The sequence below is a fragment of the Gracilinanus agilis genome, chromosome 1 (genome assembly GCF_016433145.1).
Source record: "Gracilinanus agilis isolate LMUSP501 chromosome 1, AgileGrace, whole genome shotgun sequence".
NCBI classification, from domain to species: domain Eukaryota; kingdom Metazoa; phylum Chordata; class Mammalia; order Didelphimorphia; family Didelphidae; genus Gracilinanus; species Gracilinanus agilis.
This window is the reverse complement of record NC_058130.1, coordinates 93,939,608-93,963,325: the sequence shown is the minus strand read 5'-3', so window position 1 is coordinate 93,963,325 and position 23,718 is coordinate 93,939,608. Positions and strand designations below refer to the sequence as shown.

Sequence of the window (23,718 nt, the reverse complement as noted above, 5' to 3'; positions counted from 1 at the left end):
TGATAGGGGATCAGGGAAGGCTTCCTGGAGGAGATGCCACTGGAATTTAATTTTAAAGAATGTATAGGAATTTAAAAGGCAAAAGGGAAGGGAGAACATTCCAGTCTCAGAGAATAGCTCAAAATGCATGAACTTTAAAAATATGGTGGCAGGAAAGCACGAGAGGATCCAGCAGCCCAGTTTTTTCTATTGCATGTAATGTATAGAAGGAAATCACAACAGAAGGGCTTTGAATGAGTGATATGATCAGACCTATACATGAAGAAGATGAATTTGGTAGACTGTGAAGGAAGGTCCCATGCTACCAACCTACCAACATTATCTCCTCCTTCCTGGTAGATTTGAGCTTTATTATTCATCGGTTACTACTTCCTACTGTTATCCCTAACAATTCCCCATGACTGTCACCTTTCCTTATCCCTATATTAATCAGTCAGCAGCCACACAGGAGAAAACTACCCCATCTCTACCTCTCTTTTTCTGTTCTAGTCCTGCTCTCTGGAATTCCCTTTTCATAGTGAATAAACTGGGCCTCTTTCTCATATACTACCACTTCCAGATTCACCCTTTATCACCATCATTCAGCAACTTCTTTGAAGTTCACACAGTTAAAGTATTCCATTCAACTGAGATCATGGTAGCTGTTGTGTGTTGCCCACACATAATCTCCCTTCCTTTCTCAAAGAGCCTAGCAACTGGCTCACCATCTTCCTCTTCTTTATGCTAGGACACTTTGATAGCCATATGGATGTTCCCTTAGATTCCTTAATGTCCCAATTCCTCAGTCCACCTAAATTTCATGCCCTATTCTTTTATTACATCTTAGCTATAGATAAAGATGGTCATGCCCTGGATCTCATCATTACTTACAAGGGTTACACTTCTTTAATTAAAAAACAAAATGAAACCCTCTGATATTCCTCTCTCTGACTATAATGTAGCATTCCTTCTCTTTCAGTGACTCACTTCCCTTAAATCTATTTTTTTGCCTTTATTGTAACGTGCAATCCCTTTTCTCTGAGTTTAATACTTTCTCAGGCCATTACTCCTATTAAGACTACACTTTCCTTCTTTTCTAGTGTCAATCTTATAGTTAGCAACTGCAATTCTATCCTGAATTCTTTACCATCTTGTCCTATTGATGCTCATTCTTTGTTAAACCTCAGACTTGGATGACTCTTACCATTTGCTTCCCATGCTGCTAAATGGAGCTGAAGAAGCCTATAACCATGGTAACTGGGCATATTATATATTAATGTTAACCAACTTCAACTGGACTCTCACTACAGGAAGGCAATCTTTTTATGTCTCCCCTTCTCACTATCTTCAGAAGCTATTCCATGCCTTTTCTTCTCTGAAGGCTCCCACACCTCGCCTTCTCACCTTCTTAGCTGAGGATCTTATCTCCTACTTTTCTTAGAAAATTATCTCCAATATGAGCTCCAGCTTGATTCTTCTTCTTCATCTCAAAACTTCTTGACGTCATGTTCTATTCTCCCCTCAGTTCTCTCATTCCCTGACAATAAAGTGACCCTTCTCCTTATGAAGGCCAAACTACATGTACCTTTGATCCCACCGCCTTTCAAATTCTCCAGCAGATTGCAGCCTTAATCATCCACCCTTCAATCTTCAGTATCTCCCTCTATCTATTGGTTCTTCCCTACTGCCCCCAAACATGCTCAAATCCCCTCCATCCTTAAAAAAAATCCACTAGGTCCCACCAATCTCTTAAACTCCTGTTGTATAACTTTGCTCTGTTGTCTCAGCCAAACTCCTAGGGAAAAATATATCTGCTCTCTGCCTCCCTTTCCTTTCCTCTCCTTCTTCAACCTTTTGTAATATAGTTTCTGACCTCATGGTTTACTAAAACTGTTCCATCCAAAGTTATCCATAGTCCGGGCTTTCATGATATTATTTGCTCCTGATTCTCTTCCCCTTATCTGTCTAACCATTCCTCAGTCTCCTTTGCCAGCTTATCATCCACAGTATAGGTGGGCCCCAAAGTTCTGTCCACGGCTTCTAATGCTATCTCTCTTAGTGACCTCATCAGTTTCCATGGGCTTAAAATTATCACCTTTATGTAAATTAGTCACATTTTATATTTAACCTTACGTTGCCCATTACCTATTGGACATTTCAAACTGGATGTCCAGGACACATCTTAAACTTGACATGTCCCAAACAGAACTCATCTTTATTTTTGTCAGAGATGACTGTCCTTTTAGTCCCCCAAGTTTGAAATCTTTGCTTATTTTCAACTTTTGGCTCATTTTCTGACCTGCTGTACCTCTACACGGACTGCCTCATCCCTTAGGAGGCAATGCTACCTTGAAGCTGACTCAGTGAATGGTGGGACCCTGCCTGGAACTGACATATCAATAGAAGGTCCAGCCATACTGCTCATGTTCCACTTCTAGCTCACCCTCTGATTTGCTTCACCTCCACCACAGCTGTCACACCCCTATGTAGGTCCCTTCTTCCCCTAATAGAAAGTAAGTTTTTTGAGAGTATAAAACACTTTGTTTTCTTGTTTTTTATATCCCAGTCTTAGCACAGTGCTAAGCACAGTACATATAAGTGATTAACAAATATCATCCATTCATCTATCTATCTATCTATCTATCTATCTATCTATCTATCTATCTATCTATCTATCTATCTATCTATCTCTCCATCCAACCATCTATCTATCCATCCATCCATCTATCTATCTATCTATCTATCTATCTATCTATCTATCTATCTATCTATCTATCTATCTACCTACCTACCTATCCATCCAACCATCCATCTAGCTATCTAGCTATCTACCTCCCTACATTCTCCATGACTCACCACTTCACCTCATCTCACCTGTCCAGTAGCCCAACCTTGCCATTCTTTTTTCTGCTACAAGTCTGGCATCTGTCTCCTTTCAACTTCCATAGCTCACACCTCAGTGCAGCCTTTCATCTCTTCTCCCTTGTGTTAATGCAGTTGTCGTAATTGGTCTTCCTGTCTTGGGTCCCTTCCACTCCAGTCCACTCCCCTCCCTGCTGCCAATTGATTTTCTTTTAGTGCAGATCTGACCATGTCTCTCCCCTGCTTGATCAAATATAGTAGCTCCCTGTTCTCTCAAGGACAAATAGATTTTTCTTAAAAAAAGTTTTAAGACCTTCATAACCTGGCCCCAAATTCCATTTCCAGCCTCATTGTACATGGCCTCCTCTCCCACACTCTGTAATCCAGCCACACAAACATCTTCCCATTCCTCACGTGACACTTTGCACAGGTGTGTCCTTCAGATGCCCACCATCCTAGGAGGTAGAAACTCAAAGCCATGAAAACAGTAAGCACTTTGTGAGGTGAGACTGCTTAATTGGCATTTCACATTTCACCTCAGCTCTGCACCGTATACCCCTGATTGCCCCTACCCTCTCTTCTGATATCAGTCAGCTTTGTTCAAGGGACCCAGGACTTTTGGACCTTTCAGACTTACAGGGTGACCTCCAAGACTGGAAATGTCCATCTCAGGACTGCTCTTCAGAGCAGGAGAGGCTGGGGTTCTCAGATCCATCCTCTGGCTTGTTGTAGTAGGACATCTGCTTTACTAGGATGGGCTCCCAGAGAAGTGTAGCCTCTTGCCCCATCCCTCATGCACAGAGACTCAACTGAGTAGTCCTGACGTGTTCTGCAGGAAGAGAAGAGAGGAACCATGAGCAGGCCACTGAATTATGTTCTCTTGGAATTTCCAGAAGTTCCCAGGGGGACTTTGGTACCCATTCTGCAGCACGGTCTCAGTGTGCCCATTCCCACACATGCTTCCTGGGTCCACAGCACACATACAGGCACGAACAAAGTAAATATAAGGTAATGTCAGCAAGGAAGCCTTAGCTTAGCTGGCGGGGGGGGGGGGGGGGGGGTCAGGAAAGGTCTCATGTAGGAGGAAGCACCAGACCTGAGCTTTGAAATAAAGTGAAAAGGCGGAGCATGGGGAACTACGTGGGCAAGGGTGCTCGCTAAGATGGGAGATTAAATGTCATGTGTTAGCATGTTAAAACCAGTGGAAATGTGCATTGGATATGGGAGGGGGTGAAGAGGGGTGAAGGGGAAAGTAAAAACATGAATCATGTAACCATGGAAAATTTTTCTAAAAAAATAAAATATTTAAATCTCAAAAAAAAAATGTCATGTGTTAGGAACAAGAAGATTAATTTGGCTAGGTTGTAGGATTATGGAGGCAATTAGTATCTAACAAGCCTGGACAGATACCGTTTGGAGTCAGTTGTGAAGGGCTTTACATGCCAGACAGAGGAGTTGCTATTTGATCCTAAAGGGAACAGGGAATCCAAGTTTGCTGTTGCTCACTCATGCCTGACTCTTCTTGGGGTTTTCTTAGCAAAGGTACAAGAGTGGTTTGCATTTCTTTCTCCAGCTCATTTTACAGATGAGGACACTGAGGCCAACAGGGTTAAGTGACTTGCCCAGAGTCGCATGGCTGGAAGGGTCTGAAGTCTGCAGATCTTCCTCACTCTAGACTAGGCATTCTAATCACCGATACACTAGGTGTAAGGGTGTAGGGAGTGTTCAGGGAGGACTAGCATCTCTGGTGCGAGGACTTGCCAAGCCCTTTTCAGGGCTGCTTATCCACCTTTACTCTTCACCTTTCACCCAGCTCTCCCCTGTGGCTCCAAGAAGCTGTGGCATGGCCAACAGTCTTACTCCAGTAAAGCTGGCCCAGCTGATGTTCTGAGTGCCTAAATCAAGTTCTCAGTGCCTGCCAGGACTCAAACCTGCCAGGGACTTAAGCGGAATGGGCGATGAAGGTGGCTGAAGCAGAGCCTTGGAGTGCTTAGAGCTCGGTCAGACATCAAAGACGCTGGCTTCATCCACTGCATCCCATGACATCGCCAGTTGTCCTGACTTTTGTTTTGCCACTGGACTTCGATGACTCTGGAAGAGAGAGTGAGGCTGCTGACTCTGTAGGACTCTTCCCCACTTAAATCCTACTCACCCCATTGGTCATTGGTCCTCTTTGAAAATGAAGACCAAACAACCACAAGAACAGAGAGTGACTGAAGCCCATTGACCAGGGGAGCGCCACAGTCACATTTTTTCTTTGGGGCTGTCACTTTGGCAGCTGTGAAGGATGTAGATCAAAGGGGGAAGACCTGAGGCAGAGGTACCAATTGGGGGCTGCAGTAGCAGGCAGGCAAGAGGCATTGAGTTAACCTTGTGAATGGAAAGAAGAGATAGATGTGGGAGGTGGCTGTGGGGAGACATAAGAGACATTTGAGAATAATTGAGGATGACTCTGAGATCTTAAATCCAGGGGCTGGGCAAGACAAAGATCCCTGGAAAGAAACAATGAAATAGGAAATAAGAAGGGCAGGGATCAAGGGCACAGGTGGAGGAAGCATTTACCTTAGCAAAGAATGAGATATAGTAATAAGCCCACAACGAGAGTGGGGAAAAGCAGGAAGAACACTAGATCTGGACTCAGGACCTGGGTTGGAATCCTGGTTCCTATGTCACTTTGGGCAAATTCCTCATTCCATAAGGACCTCAGTTTTGGGTTGGAGTAGATGAGAAAGTCTCAGTTTTTTTTCAGTTGCTATACTCCTTGGCTTTCAGTAAACCTCTACTTTATTGTTAATACAAAATAAATAAATTCTAGAGTTTTCCATGCATATGCAAATAGGAAATTTAAAAAAGAGATTAATTTTCACAATGAAACTTGTATTTGATATAAAAGCAATGTTTTACTATTAAAAAGTTATTAAATATTTATCAGACTAGTCCAGTGATGGGCAAACTTTTTTTTAGATTTGAATATTTTATTTTTTTAGAAAAATTTTCCATGGTTACACGATTCTTGTTTTTGATGGACAAACTTTTTAAAGAGGGGGCCAAAGGAAAGGAAATGCTCATCTGTCAGTCTGTTTCTAAGTCAACTCTTTCGAAGTTTCATTGTATTGTATCCTACTCGTTGTATTAGTCAGATTAGGAATAATGTTGCACTGCCAGATAGAACATTTCAGAGGGCCGCATCTGGCCCACAGGCTGTAGTTTGCCCATCACTGGACTAGTCGGTTAGTGAGACCCTTAATCCTATTTCTTGTCACTCATCAGCTTTATTTTTGGCATTATTATTGAAAGAGATTCTTGCATATTGTTAGGTTTCTAGTTTGTTTCTTGCTTTCAATTTGACTGAGAATACTTATTCACAGAGAGGTTGTTATAAACAGAATTAAATCTCTGTGAGCATGTTTTGCAAGAACAGTATATATTTCTCCAAGGGCATACCCTAAATTGTGTAATTCATTGACTGAAAACCAACTAGGGATTTCTAATCACTACAGAGATCGATTAGCTCATCTTTTCGCTGGGTTGTTGTCTCTGATTTTTTTTTCCTGGCTCAATAATGAAAAGGGTTTCATATCTAAACATCGTTCTTTCACTTTTGGTCAGTAGGAAGTAGTCCTTCAACTATCATTCAAACTTTTTAGATACCATATTACATTCCTTCCATTTTCTACCTCTACTCACCTCCTTGCTGCTCTTCCTTCAGGCTTCCTTCCTTTTTTTCCCTCTAAAAAACCCTTGCCTTCTGTCTTAATGTCAGTTCTAAGACAGAAGAGTGGCAAGGGTTAAGTGACTTGCCCAAAGTCATACAGCTAGGAAGTGTGTGAGGCCAGATTTGAAACCAGGACCTCCCGACTCCAGGTCTGTGTTACTTTATCTGCCCCCCTTTAGCACTACTACTTTTGGAATATTTCAGTAGGATAAGATTCTTATTTACTACATATTCCCCATACCTCCTGGGCAAGCTTCTCGTACCCCATACTGGCACCTTTATTAGCTTAGATGGCAGATAAGGTCTAAATGCTCTGAAATCTGTGCTATGTTTGAGGGTAGCCAGCAACCACCAGATGTCACTCTCAGCCTATTCAGCAACTGGAAAGTCCACTTGAAAAGAATCCTGCAAAACCTTAGGAGCTGGCTAACCATGGAATCCCAGAATGTCCAAAGTGGAAGATCTCCTAGACCAACACTATTCTATTATGGTAAAGAACCTGAGGATCGCCGATGGCCTGTGAGTTGTCCAAGGTGTCCCAGCAAGTCCGAGGTTTTGAATCCAGAGCTCTTGGCTTCCAGGTCACCTCCCCCCCCCCCCCCACTAGATTATGCTTCTTTGTCAAGGTGAAACTGATTTTTGACATCACCGATGCTGTGGGGTAGGGGAAAGAACCCAGAATTTAAGAGCAGGTGGGATTAGGTTCACATCCTGGCCCTGCTATTAACTAGCAAGACACAGCAATAATTAGGTATTTACTATATGCCAGGCACTGGGGATAGGATTATAAGTAAGCCAGAAGGTCCTTACCCCCAAGTAGCTTACATTCTAATGGGGGAAACAGTACTATAGATGGGAACCTGGAACCCCTAGGAGGGACTGTGGCGGGTGACGAAGTGGCTGGAGAGAGCCAGGCCTGGAGTTGGAAGGACATCACTTGTAATCTGGCCTCAGATGCTTCCTTGTTGTGTGACCCTGGGCAAGTCACTTAACCCTGTTTGCCTAGCCCTTGCCCTTCTGTCTTGGAGTTGTTGCTAAGAAAGTAAGGATTTTAAAAAACCAAAAAGAAAGAGGGTAAATCTTAGAACTTTGGAATCAGTAGTTGAGCCTGGGCTCCAAGATTTTGTTGCACAAGTCACTTTTTTTTTCCTTTTTTCTTTTTAAAAAATTTTTATTAATAGAATTTATTTCCAGGTATCTCAGTCTGTCCTTCTTCTCTACATACCACAGAAGGCATCATCAGGCTAACAGATGTTTATATGGTGTTTATATAGATTCTGTCTTTTGTGTTTCTATTTTTCAGTTCATTCTCTTGAGATAAACATTCACAGGTTATTCTTCAAATATTAAATCTGTAGCTGTATGTACTATTCTCTTGGTTCTACTCGTTTCACTCTTTATTAACTCATATAATTCTTTCCAAGTTTTTTGGAAAAATTAATCTGCTCACTGTTTCTTATGATGCAGTAGTATTCCATCATAATTATACACCTCAATTTGTTTGGTTATTTCCCAAATGATTGACATCCCCTCGATTTCCAGTTCTTTGCCAACACAAAGAGAGCTGCCATAAATATTTTGGAACATAGAGGTTCTTTCCCTTTTTCCCTGTGACTGAGATACCTGGAAATAAATTCTATTAATAAAAATAGACTCAGAAATGGTATTGCTGAGTCTAAGAGTATACACTGTTTTATAGCTCTCTGGGCAGAATTCTAAATTGCTTTCCAAAGTGGTTGGATTAATTCACAGTTCTACCAATAGTGTATTAGTTTCCCAGCTTTTCTGCATCCCCTCCAACATCTGTTATTTTATCCTTTTGTCATTTTAACTAACCTGATGGGTGTGAAGATGATACCTAGAATTGTGGTTTGCATTTCCTTAATCAGTAGTGATTTAAAACATTTTTTCATATATATATATGTATATATATACATACACAAACATATATATAGCTTTGATTTTTCTCATCCAAAACATTGTGTGTTCATATCTTTTGCCTATATTGTTTGGGAGGTGGCTCCCATTCTTGTTAATTTGACAGAATTCTCTCTATATTTTAGACATGAGATTTCTATCAGACTATCTGAAATTTTTTCTCAATTTTCTGCTTTAAAAGTCACTTCTTGAAGACTCAGTTCCTTCCTCTGTAAAACAAGGGCAATAATCTTTGCCCTTCTTAATGTATGGAGTCTTTACAAGAAGAACAATGCAGAGAAATGGTAACTCTTTGATTGCTCTGAATCTCATCTGTGCCCACTTTGTGGGGATTAATGTGTTCTGGAAAACCTAACTGAGAAATGCTGGAGAAGAGCTCTGGGGATCAGTGTCTTCGAGGGATATGCTTTAATTGGTCCTTCTTTTTTTTATTCAGGGACATCTGGTATGGCAGGAGATGTCATTGCAACCAAAATTGTGGAGCTGTCTAAGAAGAATCGGGACTTGAGTGCCGAGTCGGAAAGTGAAAAAACCAAAGTGAAACAACTGAGTAACCGTGTCCGAGATCTGGAAAGAGAAGTGAGGTGTTTTGATCATTTCTGTACCTTGAAATTATCCTGGTCCTGCTGGAGGACTTTTCTCCACATGGTTAAAAATTTCTTTTCAGATTATCTACATTGGCTGGGTTGGTGGGGAAGCTCTTTCTTTCTGTGGGCACCAAGAGAACAGACAGGTGGGAAGAGTACCAGAAAGGAACAGTGAAACAAGATGAATAGGAAACCAGCCATTGTAATTGCTAATGTGCTGCAGAAAATGCATATTTAATTGCTTTAGATGCCATTTCACCATTTCACTTTACTATGCCTTTTGCTTTTTATTGTTATCTGCTCTTCAGAATCAAATGTGAAACTCCTATATTGTGAACAAAGGGCATAGCAAGTGAATCATCTTTCCTTACTCATAAGAATAATAAGCTGATCCAGGCAGGACTCCCCGGAGCCCATTTGGCCTTGTGTTTTAATTCTAGGATTCTTGTTTACTTCAGCTGCCTACGATACAAATTTATTAAATATTGTGACTTTGTGCTGAGATCTGTGCTCAGTGCTAGGGAGACTAAAAAACCAGACACAATTCTTGCCCTCAGGTAACTTTTGGTCTAGCAGAGGGATAAAACATAAGCACAGATAACTAAATAATATAGACTATTAAGAAAGAATTGCACTAGGAAGTTGCAAAGTACTATGTGAAGTCTAAAGAGAGTATTAGCAAAGTGTAGAGTGGATGGAAGAGAATCAGAAAACAAACTTTTACTGAACACCTACTACTTTCTAGGCACTGTGCTAGGGGCCAGGGACACCAGGGCAAAAACAAGACGGTCCCTGCAAAGTTTCCTAAAAAAATGTGGCATCCAATTGTGTGTGGTTTTTTTTTAAACCTTTACTTTCTGTCTTGGAGTCAATACTATGTATTGGCTCCAAAGCAGAAGAGTGGTAAGGGTTAGGCCAGTGATGGGCAAACTTTTTAAAGAGGGGCCAAAGGAAAGGAAATGCTCATTTGTCAGTCTGTTTCTAAGGCAACACTTTCAAAGTTTCATTATACTGTATCCTACTCATTGTATTCTTCAGATTAGGAATAATGTCATGTGGCTGGATAGAACATTTCAGGGGGCCATATCTGGCCTGCGGGCTGTAGTTTGCCCATCACTGTGCTAGGCAATGGGGGTCACACCGCTGGGAAGTGTCTGAGGCCTGTGATAATTAGATTAAATCTAAAGATGGGCAGTGTAGACTTAATCTAATTATCACAATGCCAGATTTGAACCTAGGATCTCCCATCTCTAGGTCTGGCTCTCAATCCACTAAGCTACCCAGCTGCTCCCCCAATTGTGTTTTAAAGGATGGATTGGTGTTAAATGGGCAAAAAGAGGAAGAATCTAAGCATAAGGCAGTGTGAACAAAGGCCCTGAGGTTGTGAAAGATCACTGAGGGAAGGATAGAGAGGGGTTCAGTTAGGTTGAAGTTCAGAGAAATGTGGAGCAGAATCATTTGAGATAAGGCTGAAAAGGCAGGGATTATAGAGGGCCGTGGATGCCAGGAAAAAAATGTTTGTTTTTTTCTTGGTAGGCAATAAGGACCTGATGAAGTCTTCTGGGCAGAGAAGTGACGTGGCCAGATTACTATACATAAGAAATATTGTCCAGGCAATGATAAAAGGAGGATAGAGTGGGGAGAAAAGTGGGCAATAATAAAATTCTTGCCAATCAACATCTTTACAAGAAAAAGGCCTATTTTCGTGAATTTGATGATGATCCTGTTAGTGTTGGGATTTTGTTTCTGATTTGTTTTTTCCTATCTAAAAGATGTACTTGAGGGTTCAGGGAAGAATAGTAGATACATGACCAGATCACTAGATAGGAAGAAGAAAGGTTTCAACATTCATTTATTCACTCATCTAAAAAAAATTACAGCATCTACCACATTCAAAGCAACAAAATGAGAGAACTATTTCATAACTTCAACCAACTAAAATCCTCTTCCAAAACCTCAGCAGGGTGAGGAGGAGACCTTGGGTTCTTGAAGAATATGCCAGTGAATTGAAAGCTCTGGGAGGTCTTTTCAAACTGAACAGGCTTCTAGTCCATGCCCTTTGAGGGATTCTGTGTCTGTTGTCCAAGGACCAGCCTACCTAAATGTAGGGAGAAGCTAGATGCCAGGCAATGGATTATTTGCCTACCTACACTGATGAGACCTCCAATCTTTTGAAGTATTGGAATCAAGCAGAGCTATGATTCAGCACAGTCTAGAGCATACCTTCACAAAAAAATATCAGGTCTTTATTTTTATTATTTTTTCATTGAAAATTTTTATTTAATTCATTTAGAATATTTTTCCATGGTTACATGATTCATGTTCTTTCCCTTCCTCCCCACCCTGCCCATAGCCAACAAGTAATTCCACTGGGTTTTACATGTGCCATTGATCAAGACCTATTTTCATTTTATTAACATTTGCATTAGGGGGATCATTTAGAGTCTACATCCCCAATCATATCCCCATCAATCCATGTGCTCAAGCAGTTGTTTTTCTTCTGTGTTTCTACTCCCACAGTTCTTTCTCTGAATGTGGGTAGCGTTCTTTTCCATAAATCCCTCAGAGTTGTCCTGGATCATTGCATTGCTGCTAGTACAGAAGTCCATTACATTTGATTTTACCATAGTATATCAGTCTCTGGTTCTGCTCCTTTCACTCTGCATCAATTCCTGGAGGTGGTTCTAGTTCACATGGAATTCCTTCAGTTCATTATTCCTTTCAGCACAATAGTATTCCATTACCAGCATATACCACAATTTGTTCAGCCATTCCCCAATTAAAGGGCATCCCCTCATTTTCCAATTTTTTGCCACCACAAAGAGCAGGACTATGAATATTTTTGTACAAGTCTTTTCCCTTATTATCTCTTTGGGGTATAAACCCAGCAGTGGTATGGCTGGATCGAAAGGCAGCAGTCTTTTAAAGCCCTTTGAGCATAGTTCCAAATTGCCACTCAGAATGGTTGGATCAATTCATAACTCTACCAGCAATGCATTAATGCCCCAATTTTGTAGCATCCCCTCCAACTTTCCTTTGCTGTCATTTCAGCCAATCTACTAGGTGTGAGGTGGTACCTCAGAGTTGTTTTGATTTACATTTCTCTAATTATAAGAGATTTAGAACACTTTTTCATGAGCTTAGTGATAGCTTTGATTTCCTTATCTGAAAATTGCCTATTCATGTTCCTTGCCCATTTATCAATTGGGGAATGGCTTGAAAATCAGGTCTTTAACATAAGGACTCAAGTATAATTCTTAACCCAAGGTTAGACACAGGCAGTGTCCTAACACAAAGACCTGATGAGGCCTAATAAAGGACATTATAATCCCAAGTCCATAGAAAAGGTTAACAAAGGAGAATCCCAGGAGGAGGCAGGACATGATTTCTTTGCTTTTAATTTGTGATATTCCTAGCATATTTTCAGATAGATGGGCCATCTGACACTTATGAACTCTGCCTCTTTGGCATTCTAGCCTCCGAGGTACCACCTTGGGCATCAGCCAGGAGCAGGGCATCAGCCAGGAGAGGTACCAGGGATGTAGAAAGAAAAGAAGGGTGTAGCTAGGTAGGGGCATGCAGAGTTTTAGAAGCAAAATTCTATAGGACAGGTAAAAGGAACCAAGGCTGGAGTTGTAATGCTGAAGGTGAGGTTTATCCAATTAGGCTGATTACTATCAGCACCCTGGCCAAGGGCAGCAGCAAAGCTATGAGCAGCTGAGCTTATAATGGCTTCATGGCAAGGGAGAACAGTATAGCCATCACATTCACACTAGATAGACTGATTTGGGCTGCCATTAGAGTCCCACATTGAACCATATGGTACGGGAACCATATGGAAGAAGAGCAGAACTCTCCAGCTCATAGATGTAAACAGGCTGCTATTACAATACCTTGTAAATAATACAAGGTATTTTGTATGGAATGCTTGGCAGACGTTATTTCATTTGAGCCCTGTGAAGCTGACATTATATTAATGTCCCTGTTTTATAAATGAGGGAACTGTAGAAAAGTATTACTTAATTCATGGTCACAGTATCAGGGACAGGATTTGAACCCAGTTCTCTCCATAGTAATTTAAGTTCCTTTCCTAGAGTCAGTCAGCCTCTGACAAGCCTCTGGAGTTTCAGAAGTATAAATGCATTGTTGGAATTCCTGAGAACTCTCCATGATATCTCTGTGATGATTTCTGAGAGGGCAGTAAGGGAATTGTATGTTTTCTCTCCTTTGAGGATCTTATGTGCTGTGATTTTCTTGGCACCTCTCCTTTGGATGAAGGTAAGTGCCGCAGGTTTTGTTGTTTGAATTCTATTTTGATGGCGTGCTATGCACTTTTGAATTTGTAGAAATAGGTCTTGAAGGCTACTTTTATTGTCTTCTAGACTATGTAGCTATGCTTCACTTCATTTAGAGCTTCTGGGAAAAAGAGGAACAAGAGTGGAGTTTTAGGTCAGTCTGGAAAAGCTTCAACAGATGTACATTGGAATGGAAGTCCATTCCAAAGGGACTGAGGGTCCCAGTGGCCCAGGAGGGACATGATGGTGCAGGATCTTTTAACTCCTCAGTGATAGGTGGCAAAGGGAGCTGTAGAGAGCATTGGCAGTTTGGTGAGCATTGGAGAGGTCTAGAAAAAAAGGTGGAAAATCTTTTGAAGACTTTCCCATAGTAGTCTGGAAAATCCACTGCAGGTTCTTCATTTTGTTTAGTGCTTCCCTAACAAGATTATTTTCCTAGTTTACTGAATGGTCCATATAAGTCAAGGTTAGGCTGAGGTTTGATGTGGTTCCTTCAGTGATAAGCAAGAGTCCATGATGCCATTTCTGGAGCAGAAAAGAAGAAACAATGGAGGAGTTCCGCCCTGGATGGTGTTCAGGAACATAGTACAACAAACTAGTACTAAGAACTAAATATACAGTCAAAGGAATGGAAAGAGCCAGAAGAAGGAGAAAGTGCCAGAGACAGAGGCAGGGTCAAAATCAGAAAGTCATAAGGTCTTAGAGAAGGTACTGGTAAGAGAAAAAGTTTGAATTTGGGGAGACAGATGAGGGAAGGGTCAAGCTGAACAAAGAAGGTATTGAGGTATTTTTGTTGTCACACTCAAGGCTTGTATGGGTACCAGTTAGCCCCACTCTTCCAACTTCCTCAAATCTCCTTTAGCTAGAGTGTTCGCTACCCAGGTTATCTTCATTACTCTTGATGAGATTTAGGGGGTGGTAGATCTAGGATCTAGGGATTCTTTCATAGGGGCTAAAAATTTCCCTCTGATATGCCTGTGAAACTAATTTATACTAAAAAAAATGGCATTGCTTTTCTAAGGTGAATTAGATGTAGTTGTCCCAGATTTGAGTCGTTTGATCTTAAAACCTATTGAATGAGTGGGTCCAATAAATCATTTGAGCAGGAAGCATACATAGAAGCTTGGGTTTGAATCCTGCCTCAGATGATTATCATGTGTGCAATCATGGGCTAATCCCTGAACTCAGAGCTCCATTGTAAAACGAGAACATCTGTAAAATGAGGACAATTACATCATATACTTCACAGGGTCGTTGTGAGGAAAATGAGACGCCACCTTTAAAGTGCTGTCTATAGAAATGCGAAATATGTCTAGAAACACCCAGGCTGGCATGCACCTCTGTATATGGCAACATGCCAGCATCCGAATGGCATTATCAGTTATTTGTACTCTCTCAATATTGGATCTGGGATATGGTCTTCCATTCGTTACGCCAGCAAATGCAAACCGTATCTCTCATTCCTCCTCAGACTTAGTTTGGTAAAAATCATGGACTGCCTCTGCTGCTCCGATAGATTAAGGAGCAGATGCAGAGGATGTTGATAGTTGATGGCCTCTTGTCATATTGTCCTATGGTCAAGTCCTGGTCACTATTATCCAATGGGAATTCCCCTCTTTTCTTTTGCACTGGTCATAAAGTGAGGTGGAAGCCTGGATAAAACCCTATTAGAGACTGGTAGGGAGTGAAACTTTTGGTCAGGGGCTGTAGGAAGCAAGTCTGTAGTGAAGTCATTGTCCTGAAATGGGAAGGATCTGTCTGCAAAGAGTAATGGAAAGTCACACTTATACAAGTTTTTAATTTTGCAAAGTACAGTACTTTGTTCACACTTTGTGAGATTTGTGCAACGTGAAGTGCTCTGCTAGTCAGCGAGGACTCTCGGGCTGCCTTGAGTGTGTGCCCATGGAGTGGGGTGGTCCAATCATCTCTATTCCCTATGTGATACATAAATCTTATGATCCAAGTAGTGTCAGATCAGGGAGAAGGGAGGGGAATGAACATTTATTTATGTAGCATCAACTATGTGCCAGGTACAGTGCTGAGCTCTTTACAGATACCTCATCTGATCCTCATACCTCGGACCTCCTGGGAGATAGGCACTGTTATTATCTACAGGTAAGGAAACTTGAGGCAAACAGAGGTTAGTGACTTGCCCAGGGTCACATAGCCATCCAGTGTCTTGGTCTAGATTTGCACGCAGGTCTTTATGATTTCAACCCTAGTGCTCTATCCCCAGCACTGTCCAGCTGCCTCGTTAGGCTGGGAAAAGAAATTCAAAGCATAAATCCACAAATGAGTTGGGATTCCTAACACTAACTAATAAGAGGTCCATTTAAAATGGTAAATAAGTATTTAGCACAGAGCTTTGAAGGCAACTACTAGCATCATAGCCATCCTCTGACGAATTGGTACAATCATAGAATGGGTCTGCTATGTCCTGCTGTGGCTTAAGTACCCTATTGAGGCTGGGGCTTAGACACCAGACCAGAATCCAGGCCATAGATTTTTAGAATTTGAATGGACCTCAGAAATCATCGCATCCAACCCTTTCATTTTACAGAGCGGCAAACTGATGTCCAGAAAGGGGAAAGGATTTGCCAAACATGCAGGTAGTAAGTAGCAGAACTTGGATTCCAGCCCAGGGTCTCTGTCTTCTGACTCCCAGTCCAAAACTCTTTGCTCTACAATGTGGAAGCCCCCCAGGAACACCATCATCAACTTGTTTTGTTTGGTGGCTATTTAGGAGACCTAAGCAAAGAAACCAGAGCTGGGAGTTGTGGTTCAAATAGTTCAAAATTAAGAACATGACCTTTGATGGACCCTGAGTAACCCCACTCTACAACCCTTATCCTCCTATCAAATCTTCATTGTGGGCAAGAATACTGGTGGGAGAAATAAAGAAAAGGAAATCTTTGCTCTTTTTAGGCGGTCCCACTTCAAGCTGTGCTCATATATCTACCCTGTGGCTAAATGGAGGATTCGTGTCAATCTGATGCTTTTCAACTGCATTGCAATTAACCTCCAAATCACCATGTCCTTGGGCTGGATGGAGCCTTGGGAGTCTCTCTTGTCTGAGCTGCATCTAAACCATTTGGGAAAAATCATCATGCTATTCTAAAACAAAAACAAAGCCTCTGGGGAAATTCTACAGCCTCCCCAGAAAACATATTTCCTTGTCTCACCACATGTAGTAAGGAAATTCCATAGGCACGCTTAAATTTTAGCTTGAGTGCACTCTTAAAGTGAGTGCTTTCCTTTCAAATAGCTCTGAACTGACAGGCTTATCTATCTTGGTTTCAATCTGGCCTTGCCACTTTCTAGATATATGACCTTGGGGAAATCACTTGGCCTCTCTATGTTATCTGTTTTTCCTCAACTGTGAAATAAGGAAGATGATACCTATATTACCTGCCTCACATGGTCATTATGGGGTTCAGACTCTAAGCTCAATGAGGTGAAAAAAATGTGATATGACAGCCTCCCCCCTCCCCAAAAGTGGAGGAGATATTGGCCATCAAGAAGAGAGGAGATGATTCCTCTGCCCTCTGCTGTGGTCAGACTACATCTGGGGTTTTGCATGAAGTTCTAGGCACACATTTTAGAAAGAGCATTGAGAGGCTGGAGAGCGTCCAAAGGAGGGCAATAAGGATGATGAAAGGTCGGGAACTTATGGTGTAAGAGGATTAATTGAAAAAGTGGAAATGGCACTTCCTATCTTTGTGACTCTGGGTAAGTCACTTAACCCCCATGGCCTAGCCCTTACCATGTTTCTGCCTTGGAACCAATGCATAGTATTGATTCTAAGATGGAAGGGAAACATTTAAAAAAAATAAAGAAGGAAAAGTGGGAATGGTTAGCCTAGAGAGGAGAAGACTTGACTGAGTGGGGATCAGAACGGTCATAACATACTCAACAGTCCATCATGTGGGCTAGGGATTAGAGTTGATTTTTTTTTTTTTTTTTTTACATTTGATGTCAGGAAAATCCTCCTAACTTCCTAACTTCCTAGTTAGAGCAGTCCAGAAATGGCATGAGCAACCTCAGCGGGGTGTTGAGTATTAAAGGAAAAGCTGTAAAAGTTAAAACCTCTTGTTGGGTATGTTATATTGAAGATTCCTTTTAGATGGCCATGAAGGTCCTTTACATTCCTCTGTCCTCTGCTGTGGTCAGACTACATCTGGGGTTTTGCATGAAGTTCTAGGCACACATTTTAGAAAGAGCATTGAGAGGCTGGAGAGCGTCCAAAGGAGGACAATAAGTATGATTTTTGTCAAAGAAGATGCATCTATAGCATCACTACCTAAACTTTAAAATGATATATAAGCACCAGCTATCACCATTATCATCGTTATCATCACCACCATGATCACATACTTCCATAGCCCAGGATCTGTGATTTCATTGGTGTGGGGTAACCTCCCTTGGGTTAGATTTGCTACACATGCTATTCCTCTTTGGCGGCTGACTCCTCTGGTAATGAGCCTTCCCATTCTTAGCTGGGCTGATGCTTGGATGACATGAAGTCTGTTATTGGACCCACACTTAAAGTTTTTCCAGCTCGGTAGGCATTGTGAAAGCTGGTTTCTACTAGCATTACTTTTGAGCCCCCAGAGTCACCTCTACATCCCAAGGACACATCAGAAGAGGATAGATATTAGGGGAGGGGATACATTTTTTAAATTATTAAGCATTGTTTGGAATAGCTGAAACAGGTTATCTGGGAAGGTGCTACCAGTTTCAGAGGCTGGGCTGCTTAGAGTATTGAGAAAGGAAGTCATTTTGGACACTTGTGACATAAGATGTTAGAGCTGGAAGAGACCCTAGAGATCATGTAGTCTGATTTGCTTATTATTCGGAGAAGAAAACAGAGATCCAGAAAGGATAAGTAACTTGACTAAGGTCATACACCTGATAAGTCATAGAAATGAGGCTGTAACTCAGAGTACTCTACCCTGTATCACTATGTGATTTTAGTCCTTAAGTAAGCCTAAGAATCTAGATGTAGAGGAAAGAGCACTAGACTTTGAGTCAGATAGTTTAGGTTCAACTCTCAGCCCTGACACTAACTTTGTGACTTTGGGACCCACTTTACCTGTTGGGAGTCTCACCTTCCCCAGCTGTGAAATGGGGATAACAATACTTGGTACTCTTAACATTCAGGGATATTTTGAGAAATGGATTTTGTATGGAAATGGGAGTTATTAAGTCTTCCCATGTTTCTCATTCTGCTTACTTCCCTTTCTAGATCTTTCCCTTTGCCCTTGCCTCCTCCTTGACTGAGATCAAGGTCCTCTAACAGGAATTCTTTCCACATCTCAGAACTTCTAAGTCCTCAGTCATCCTCTTCTCTCCTTTGTTCCCAGAGGAAATCACTTTCCCTTTGGAAAGGCTGACTGCTCCGCCCATGTCCTTGATCCTTGCCCCTCCTGTCTCCTCTGAGCTTCACCCATCATCCCCTCTCCCTCTTCACTATCTCCTCTGCCTACAAACATGCTCAATTTCCCCATTCCCCACCCCCCAAAACAACAAAACACTCTTCAACTAGGCTGCTCTCTTGGGCTACTGATGATCTTCCTCTTACCTACAAATTTCCTAAATAAATACTTCCTGCTTCTTTTTTCTCATAACTCTACATCTCATACTACCTGGCTTCTGGCCTTAAAGCTTTCCTGTGTCAACCTTGGACCAGGCTCTTTTTCTCCAAGGGACTCTGGGTTCCCATGGGCCAGGGCCAACCTGGGGGCTGACCCCAAAGGGTCATCACCTCCCTTTGGCTCATGCTCCAAACCCTAGAAACTGTGGGGGAAACTTCCCGAATAAAACTTGGTATGACTTCTCTCTAGGTTTTTCCCCCATGTGGGTAACAGGGTGCCCCATCTCCTTCCTAGGCACTCAAAAGATTAGTGCATAGAACAACCTTATTTCACCTATTGTAGGAAATGTCCCAGATGCAAAGAAAGGAGGAAGTAGATAAGTATTTTTAAACACCTTCTATGGGCCAGACACTATGCTAAATACTTTACAAATATCTCATTTGATTCTCACAACAATGTTGGGGGGTCGTTGTATTTTTATCCTAATTTTGCAGTTGAGGAAGTATTGGAGGTCATATCTGGACTCAGGTCTTGCTGACTCCAGGCTCAGTGCTCTATTCCCTTAATTCCCATGGCCAGAAGGCAACAACACTTTAGGATGGCTAAACAAAGATTTCCCATTCACTTCAGACCTACACTGTGTGAGCAACTCCCTGCAAGGGTAGGGTTGGCAAGAGCCCGTCTAACATTCTTGTTTTGACACTCCTTCAGCTGTAGAACAATTATCTCTTGAGGATCCTCTTCCTTCTCCAAGCATGTTATTGAAGAAGTCTTCTTCCTGTAGGAAACCCATGCCTGAAGTTTTAAACTCAGGAACTCTAGACCTCTTGGGAGCTGGAAAAACCAGTCTCAGGAACTGTGGTCTTTGACCTGTGCTCAGAAAAGGAGCCAGGAAGACACCCAGACACTGGAGATCCAGGAATTCCCTTCATAGGCTGTCTGGGTGAGCAGAGGCCACTTCACTATCCACTTCTCATAAAATGACTGCTTTCTGGTCCCAGGCAGCAGGAGGGAGAGAGCTTTCCTTCCCTCCCCTCCTGTCCCCGCCCCATGCTTGCTTACCAAGTTTGAAAATCCAAAAGAGAGAATGAGCAAACCAAAGGGGTAAACTATTCTTATAGCTTAGGCTCTTAGAAACCATTGAGATAGGATGACTCCTCTGACAAGCATCCATTTCTCCTGGCGTTCAGGCATCAATTGGTCTAGCTTGAACATAGCTCAGTGACTAGCACCACTGGAGGATCCCTACATCTTCCCAGCAAAGAGCTGCAGTGCACGTCACCTTTAGGGCCCTTTGGACAAAAGTCCACACACAAGTGATATCATCAAGTTGACTGGGGGGTGTGAAGGGGAAACTCATGAAACTGGTCAGGTTCCCCTGATCAGGTTCCTATTTACCCTTATCTTTTACCTCCTAGTTGCTGGCTAAATGCAATGGCCTCATCTCAGTCCTCATATCCTCCTTTGCCTTTTTGCGCAGTTTCTCTCTGCTGATCACCCTTTTTTCCTCGAGACTCTTTTAACTACTTGTTTCTGTTAGAGAAACCTCACCTCTTACCTCTCTTGCTACTTCTCTGTCTGCTTTGCTGTCTCATCTTCTCCTGCTGCTGCAGGTCTTCATTTTCTTCCCTCTCCCTAAGGTTACAGCCAGATGCGTTTTCTTGATTCATGCATATATCAGATCACTTCATTCCCTACTTCAAAAACTATTTTTGCCTACCAAATAAAAAGTCCCAAACCCTGTAGCTTGGTGTTTAAAGCCCTCCACATTCTGGTTTCAACCTACCTTTAACTCCTTGCTTTTGGTAATACTGGACTAGTGCTTACCCTAAATTCATCCATTGCTTTAATACCTTTAAAACTTTACTAACAATTCTCACCGCACCTCTACTGAAATATTCTCTTCCTGTATTCCTTCTACCTGCTGACGACACTTTTTTTCTCCCATGCACTTGACATATTCTAATTTGTTTTATGTTTATCTGTGTACATATATGTTATCACCTCTATTAGATTCTAAGTCCTTTGCAGGGACTGTGTCTTATTTACCTTTCTATTTCCCCTAGTGACTGGCGCAATGCTTTGTCCATGGTAGGAAGGGTTTTTGAATGGATGTTGTTGAACATATCTGGCTTCAAGTAGTTTTATCTTTGCACTTTGGTTTTTCTATCCTCTATCTCCTACCTTTCTGACCATTTCTCTGTTTATTTTGCTGTCTCCTCTCTTTCTCCCTGTCTCTGTCTCTCTGTCTCTGTCTCTCTCTCAAAAAACCATTACTTCCTGTCTTATTATCAGTTCTGAGACAGAAGAGTGGCAATTGGGGTTAAGTGACTTGCCCAGGGTCGCACATCTAGGAAGTATCCGAGGTCAGATTTGAACCCAGGTTCTCCTGATTCCAGGCCTAGCAGTGCTCTCTCTACTGTGCTACCTAACCGCTCCTCTCTTCTCTCAATGTAGGTGTTCATTTGTTTTCTCTCTCACAGAAGTTTTATGAAAAATAATAACATGATTATAAGTATTCTAAAACCCTAATGTAAAAATATAAATGCTAAATTGTAATCCCTCAGCCTCAAAGTGCTTTACTTTAGCTGTAATTGTTGAGTAGAATCAAGTATTAAGTTAAACCATTTGCTTTTTCAGCTACAGACAGCTTTGACAAAAATCCAGGCACAAGGAGGCCGAGATTCAGCCACCAAGCAGCTTAATCCCAGGACAATGGAAGGAAGCTTGGTATGAACCAGTTTTTGACTTGAAAAGACTCTATTATGTGATATCTTCTTGTTGTGCTGTATGCTCCACTTGGCTGAAAAAAAATGTATCCTTGTAATTACCTTTAAAACTCTGTCTCAGAATTACTGATAGTCTATAAAAAAAATTGAGCAGATGTATAATCAAAGGATTGTAGATATTAGAGCTTCAAGGGTCCTTAGAGACCATCTAGTTGACCCCAACACTGACAGCTGTTATGAACATGCACAAGTCGTTCTTTGAGCCTGTTTCCTCATGTGTAAAATTGAACCAAAAATACTTGTATTCCCTAACTTAGAGGCTTCTTCCAAAAAGCAAATACTGGTCTCTGATCCTTCAGGTTCTCTCTACGTATGAGTTCTTTTTATTGTCTTGTTCCATTTCCTTAATTCACAGGTGAGAAAACTAGGAATGTTAAGGTTAGTAACCTGCTCAAGGTAACATGAGTCGCAAGGGTACTAGATTACTTGAGCTAGTATTTGGGACAAGTTCTCTGACTCTACTATACTAGTGGCTTCCCTTTGTTAAGGAACTGATAATCATTCATACTTTAGTGTGAAAATGGCACTGCAGGTTTCCATAACAGAAGTCAGATGCTTCCTTGTCTCCATTGTTGGAGAGGAGATTTTAGATCAGGTCTGATTTGGACCAGATCCTCTGGGAGTCCTGCCACTTGACATTCTGGGACTTAATCAGACCTATTTTCTCCTAATATCCATTGGAAATTAGTTGTACTTAGAGAATGGGATTTTTCATGATTATTTTAGAGCCAGAGTAGTGCTAGGACCTAGGGGTAAGGTGAACAGGTTTGAGGGGAGGAGAGTGCCAAAAATGAACTGATCCACAGTTTGAAATTTTGCCTTTGGCCCCTCCTGTTTCCAAGAAAGAGCAAATGTTTTTTTTCTCCTTCTCCTCTCTATATTATATGACTCCTTGTTTCTAAGAGACTCGAAACACAGACTAGTATTTTTAGCATTACAATTTAGCTACCTTCTGTGTTAGATTCATGTGATGGGATGAGAAGGAGACCTAGCTACCATTTATCATATAGTTTCTATGGGAAAATGTCTTCTGAGTTCTGAACAACTAATTTATAGGTTAACTTTTGGAACACAATCTGTTCATTAAGTTGAGGGAACTGCCTAGAGTGACAATTTTGAAAAGAAAAGAAGCCATGCCATTCTACCTTCCCCTTGTGTAGGATGCCAGAAAAATCCAAATTTATCCATCAGCATCTACTTTCTTGTTTATATGCATAAGCCATTCTCTATGCTCCCTCCTTACCAAAGGCTATTACATTTTTTTTTGTCATCATGCAATTGGGGAAAATTTTTTTATCATGTATAGAAGATTGGCTTAGAGACAGGAAACCAACAGTAGGGGTGTCATGTTTAGCCTCAGATGGCACCTTTCTAAGGATGGGCGTGACTTTAGACAGCTGCCATTGAGCCAGGCCCTTGACATTGGCGGTATCTATTTTTGAGCCAGGTGGGCAGGATAGCTGGTAGCTGAGATACTTTAAAAACAATTTTTAAAAAAACGTTTGCCTTTTGTCTTAGTATCTATACTAAGTATGGTAAGGGATAGGCAATTGGGGTGACTTGCTCAGGGTCACAGGAAGTGAGTGAAGACAGATTTGAACCTAGGACCTCCCATCTCTGAGCCTGGTTTTCAATCCACTGAGTTATCTAACTGCCCTTGAGGGAGACACTTTTAGAAGAATGCACATAAGGAGAAGCCATATTACACAGACCTCCCTTAATACCTCGAAGGAAAAGGTAGTGTGCCTGCAGGACACATAGACCTCCCCATACATGGGAGGGAAAAGAGCCCTGATCCTTGTTAGTGGCTGTGGTTCCTTCTTTCTCTTTTTTTCCTTTAATGTCCCTGCAACAGCAGGACTGAAAGGTCCAATCTCGGGTATACAATTATGGCAGCAATGTCTCTTCTTCTGATGTATGCCCCCCAAAGGATCTGGGCCAAATCAGATCTGACTTAAA

The 23,718-nt window shown here is 41.7% G+C and overlaps 1 protein-coding gene across 1 annotated transcript in view; it reads left to right on the top strand.

Moving 5' to 3' along the window:
- CCDC13 (coiled-coil domain containing 13) overlaps window positions 1–23,718 on the top strand; it is a 100,289-nt gene that overhangs the window by 4,216 nt on the left and 72,355 nt on the right. The window contains exons 3-4 of the mRNA XM_044656976.1: window positions 8,931–9,073; window positions 21,611–21,700. Of these exons, the coding sequence (XP_044512911.1) occupies window positions 8,931–9,073; window positions 21,611–21,700 (233 nt within the window). The remainder of the gene's footprint in view (window positions 1–8,930; window positions 9,074–21,610; window positions 21,701–23,718) is intronic.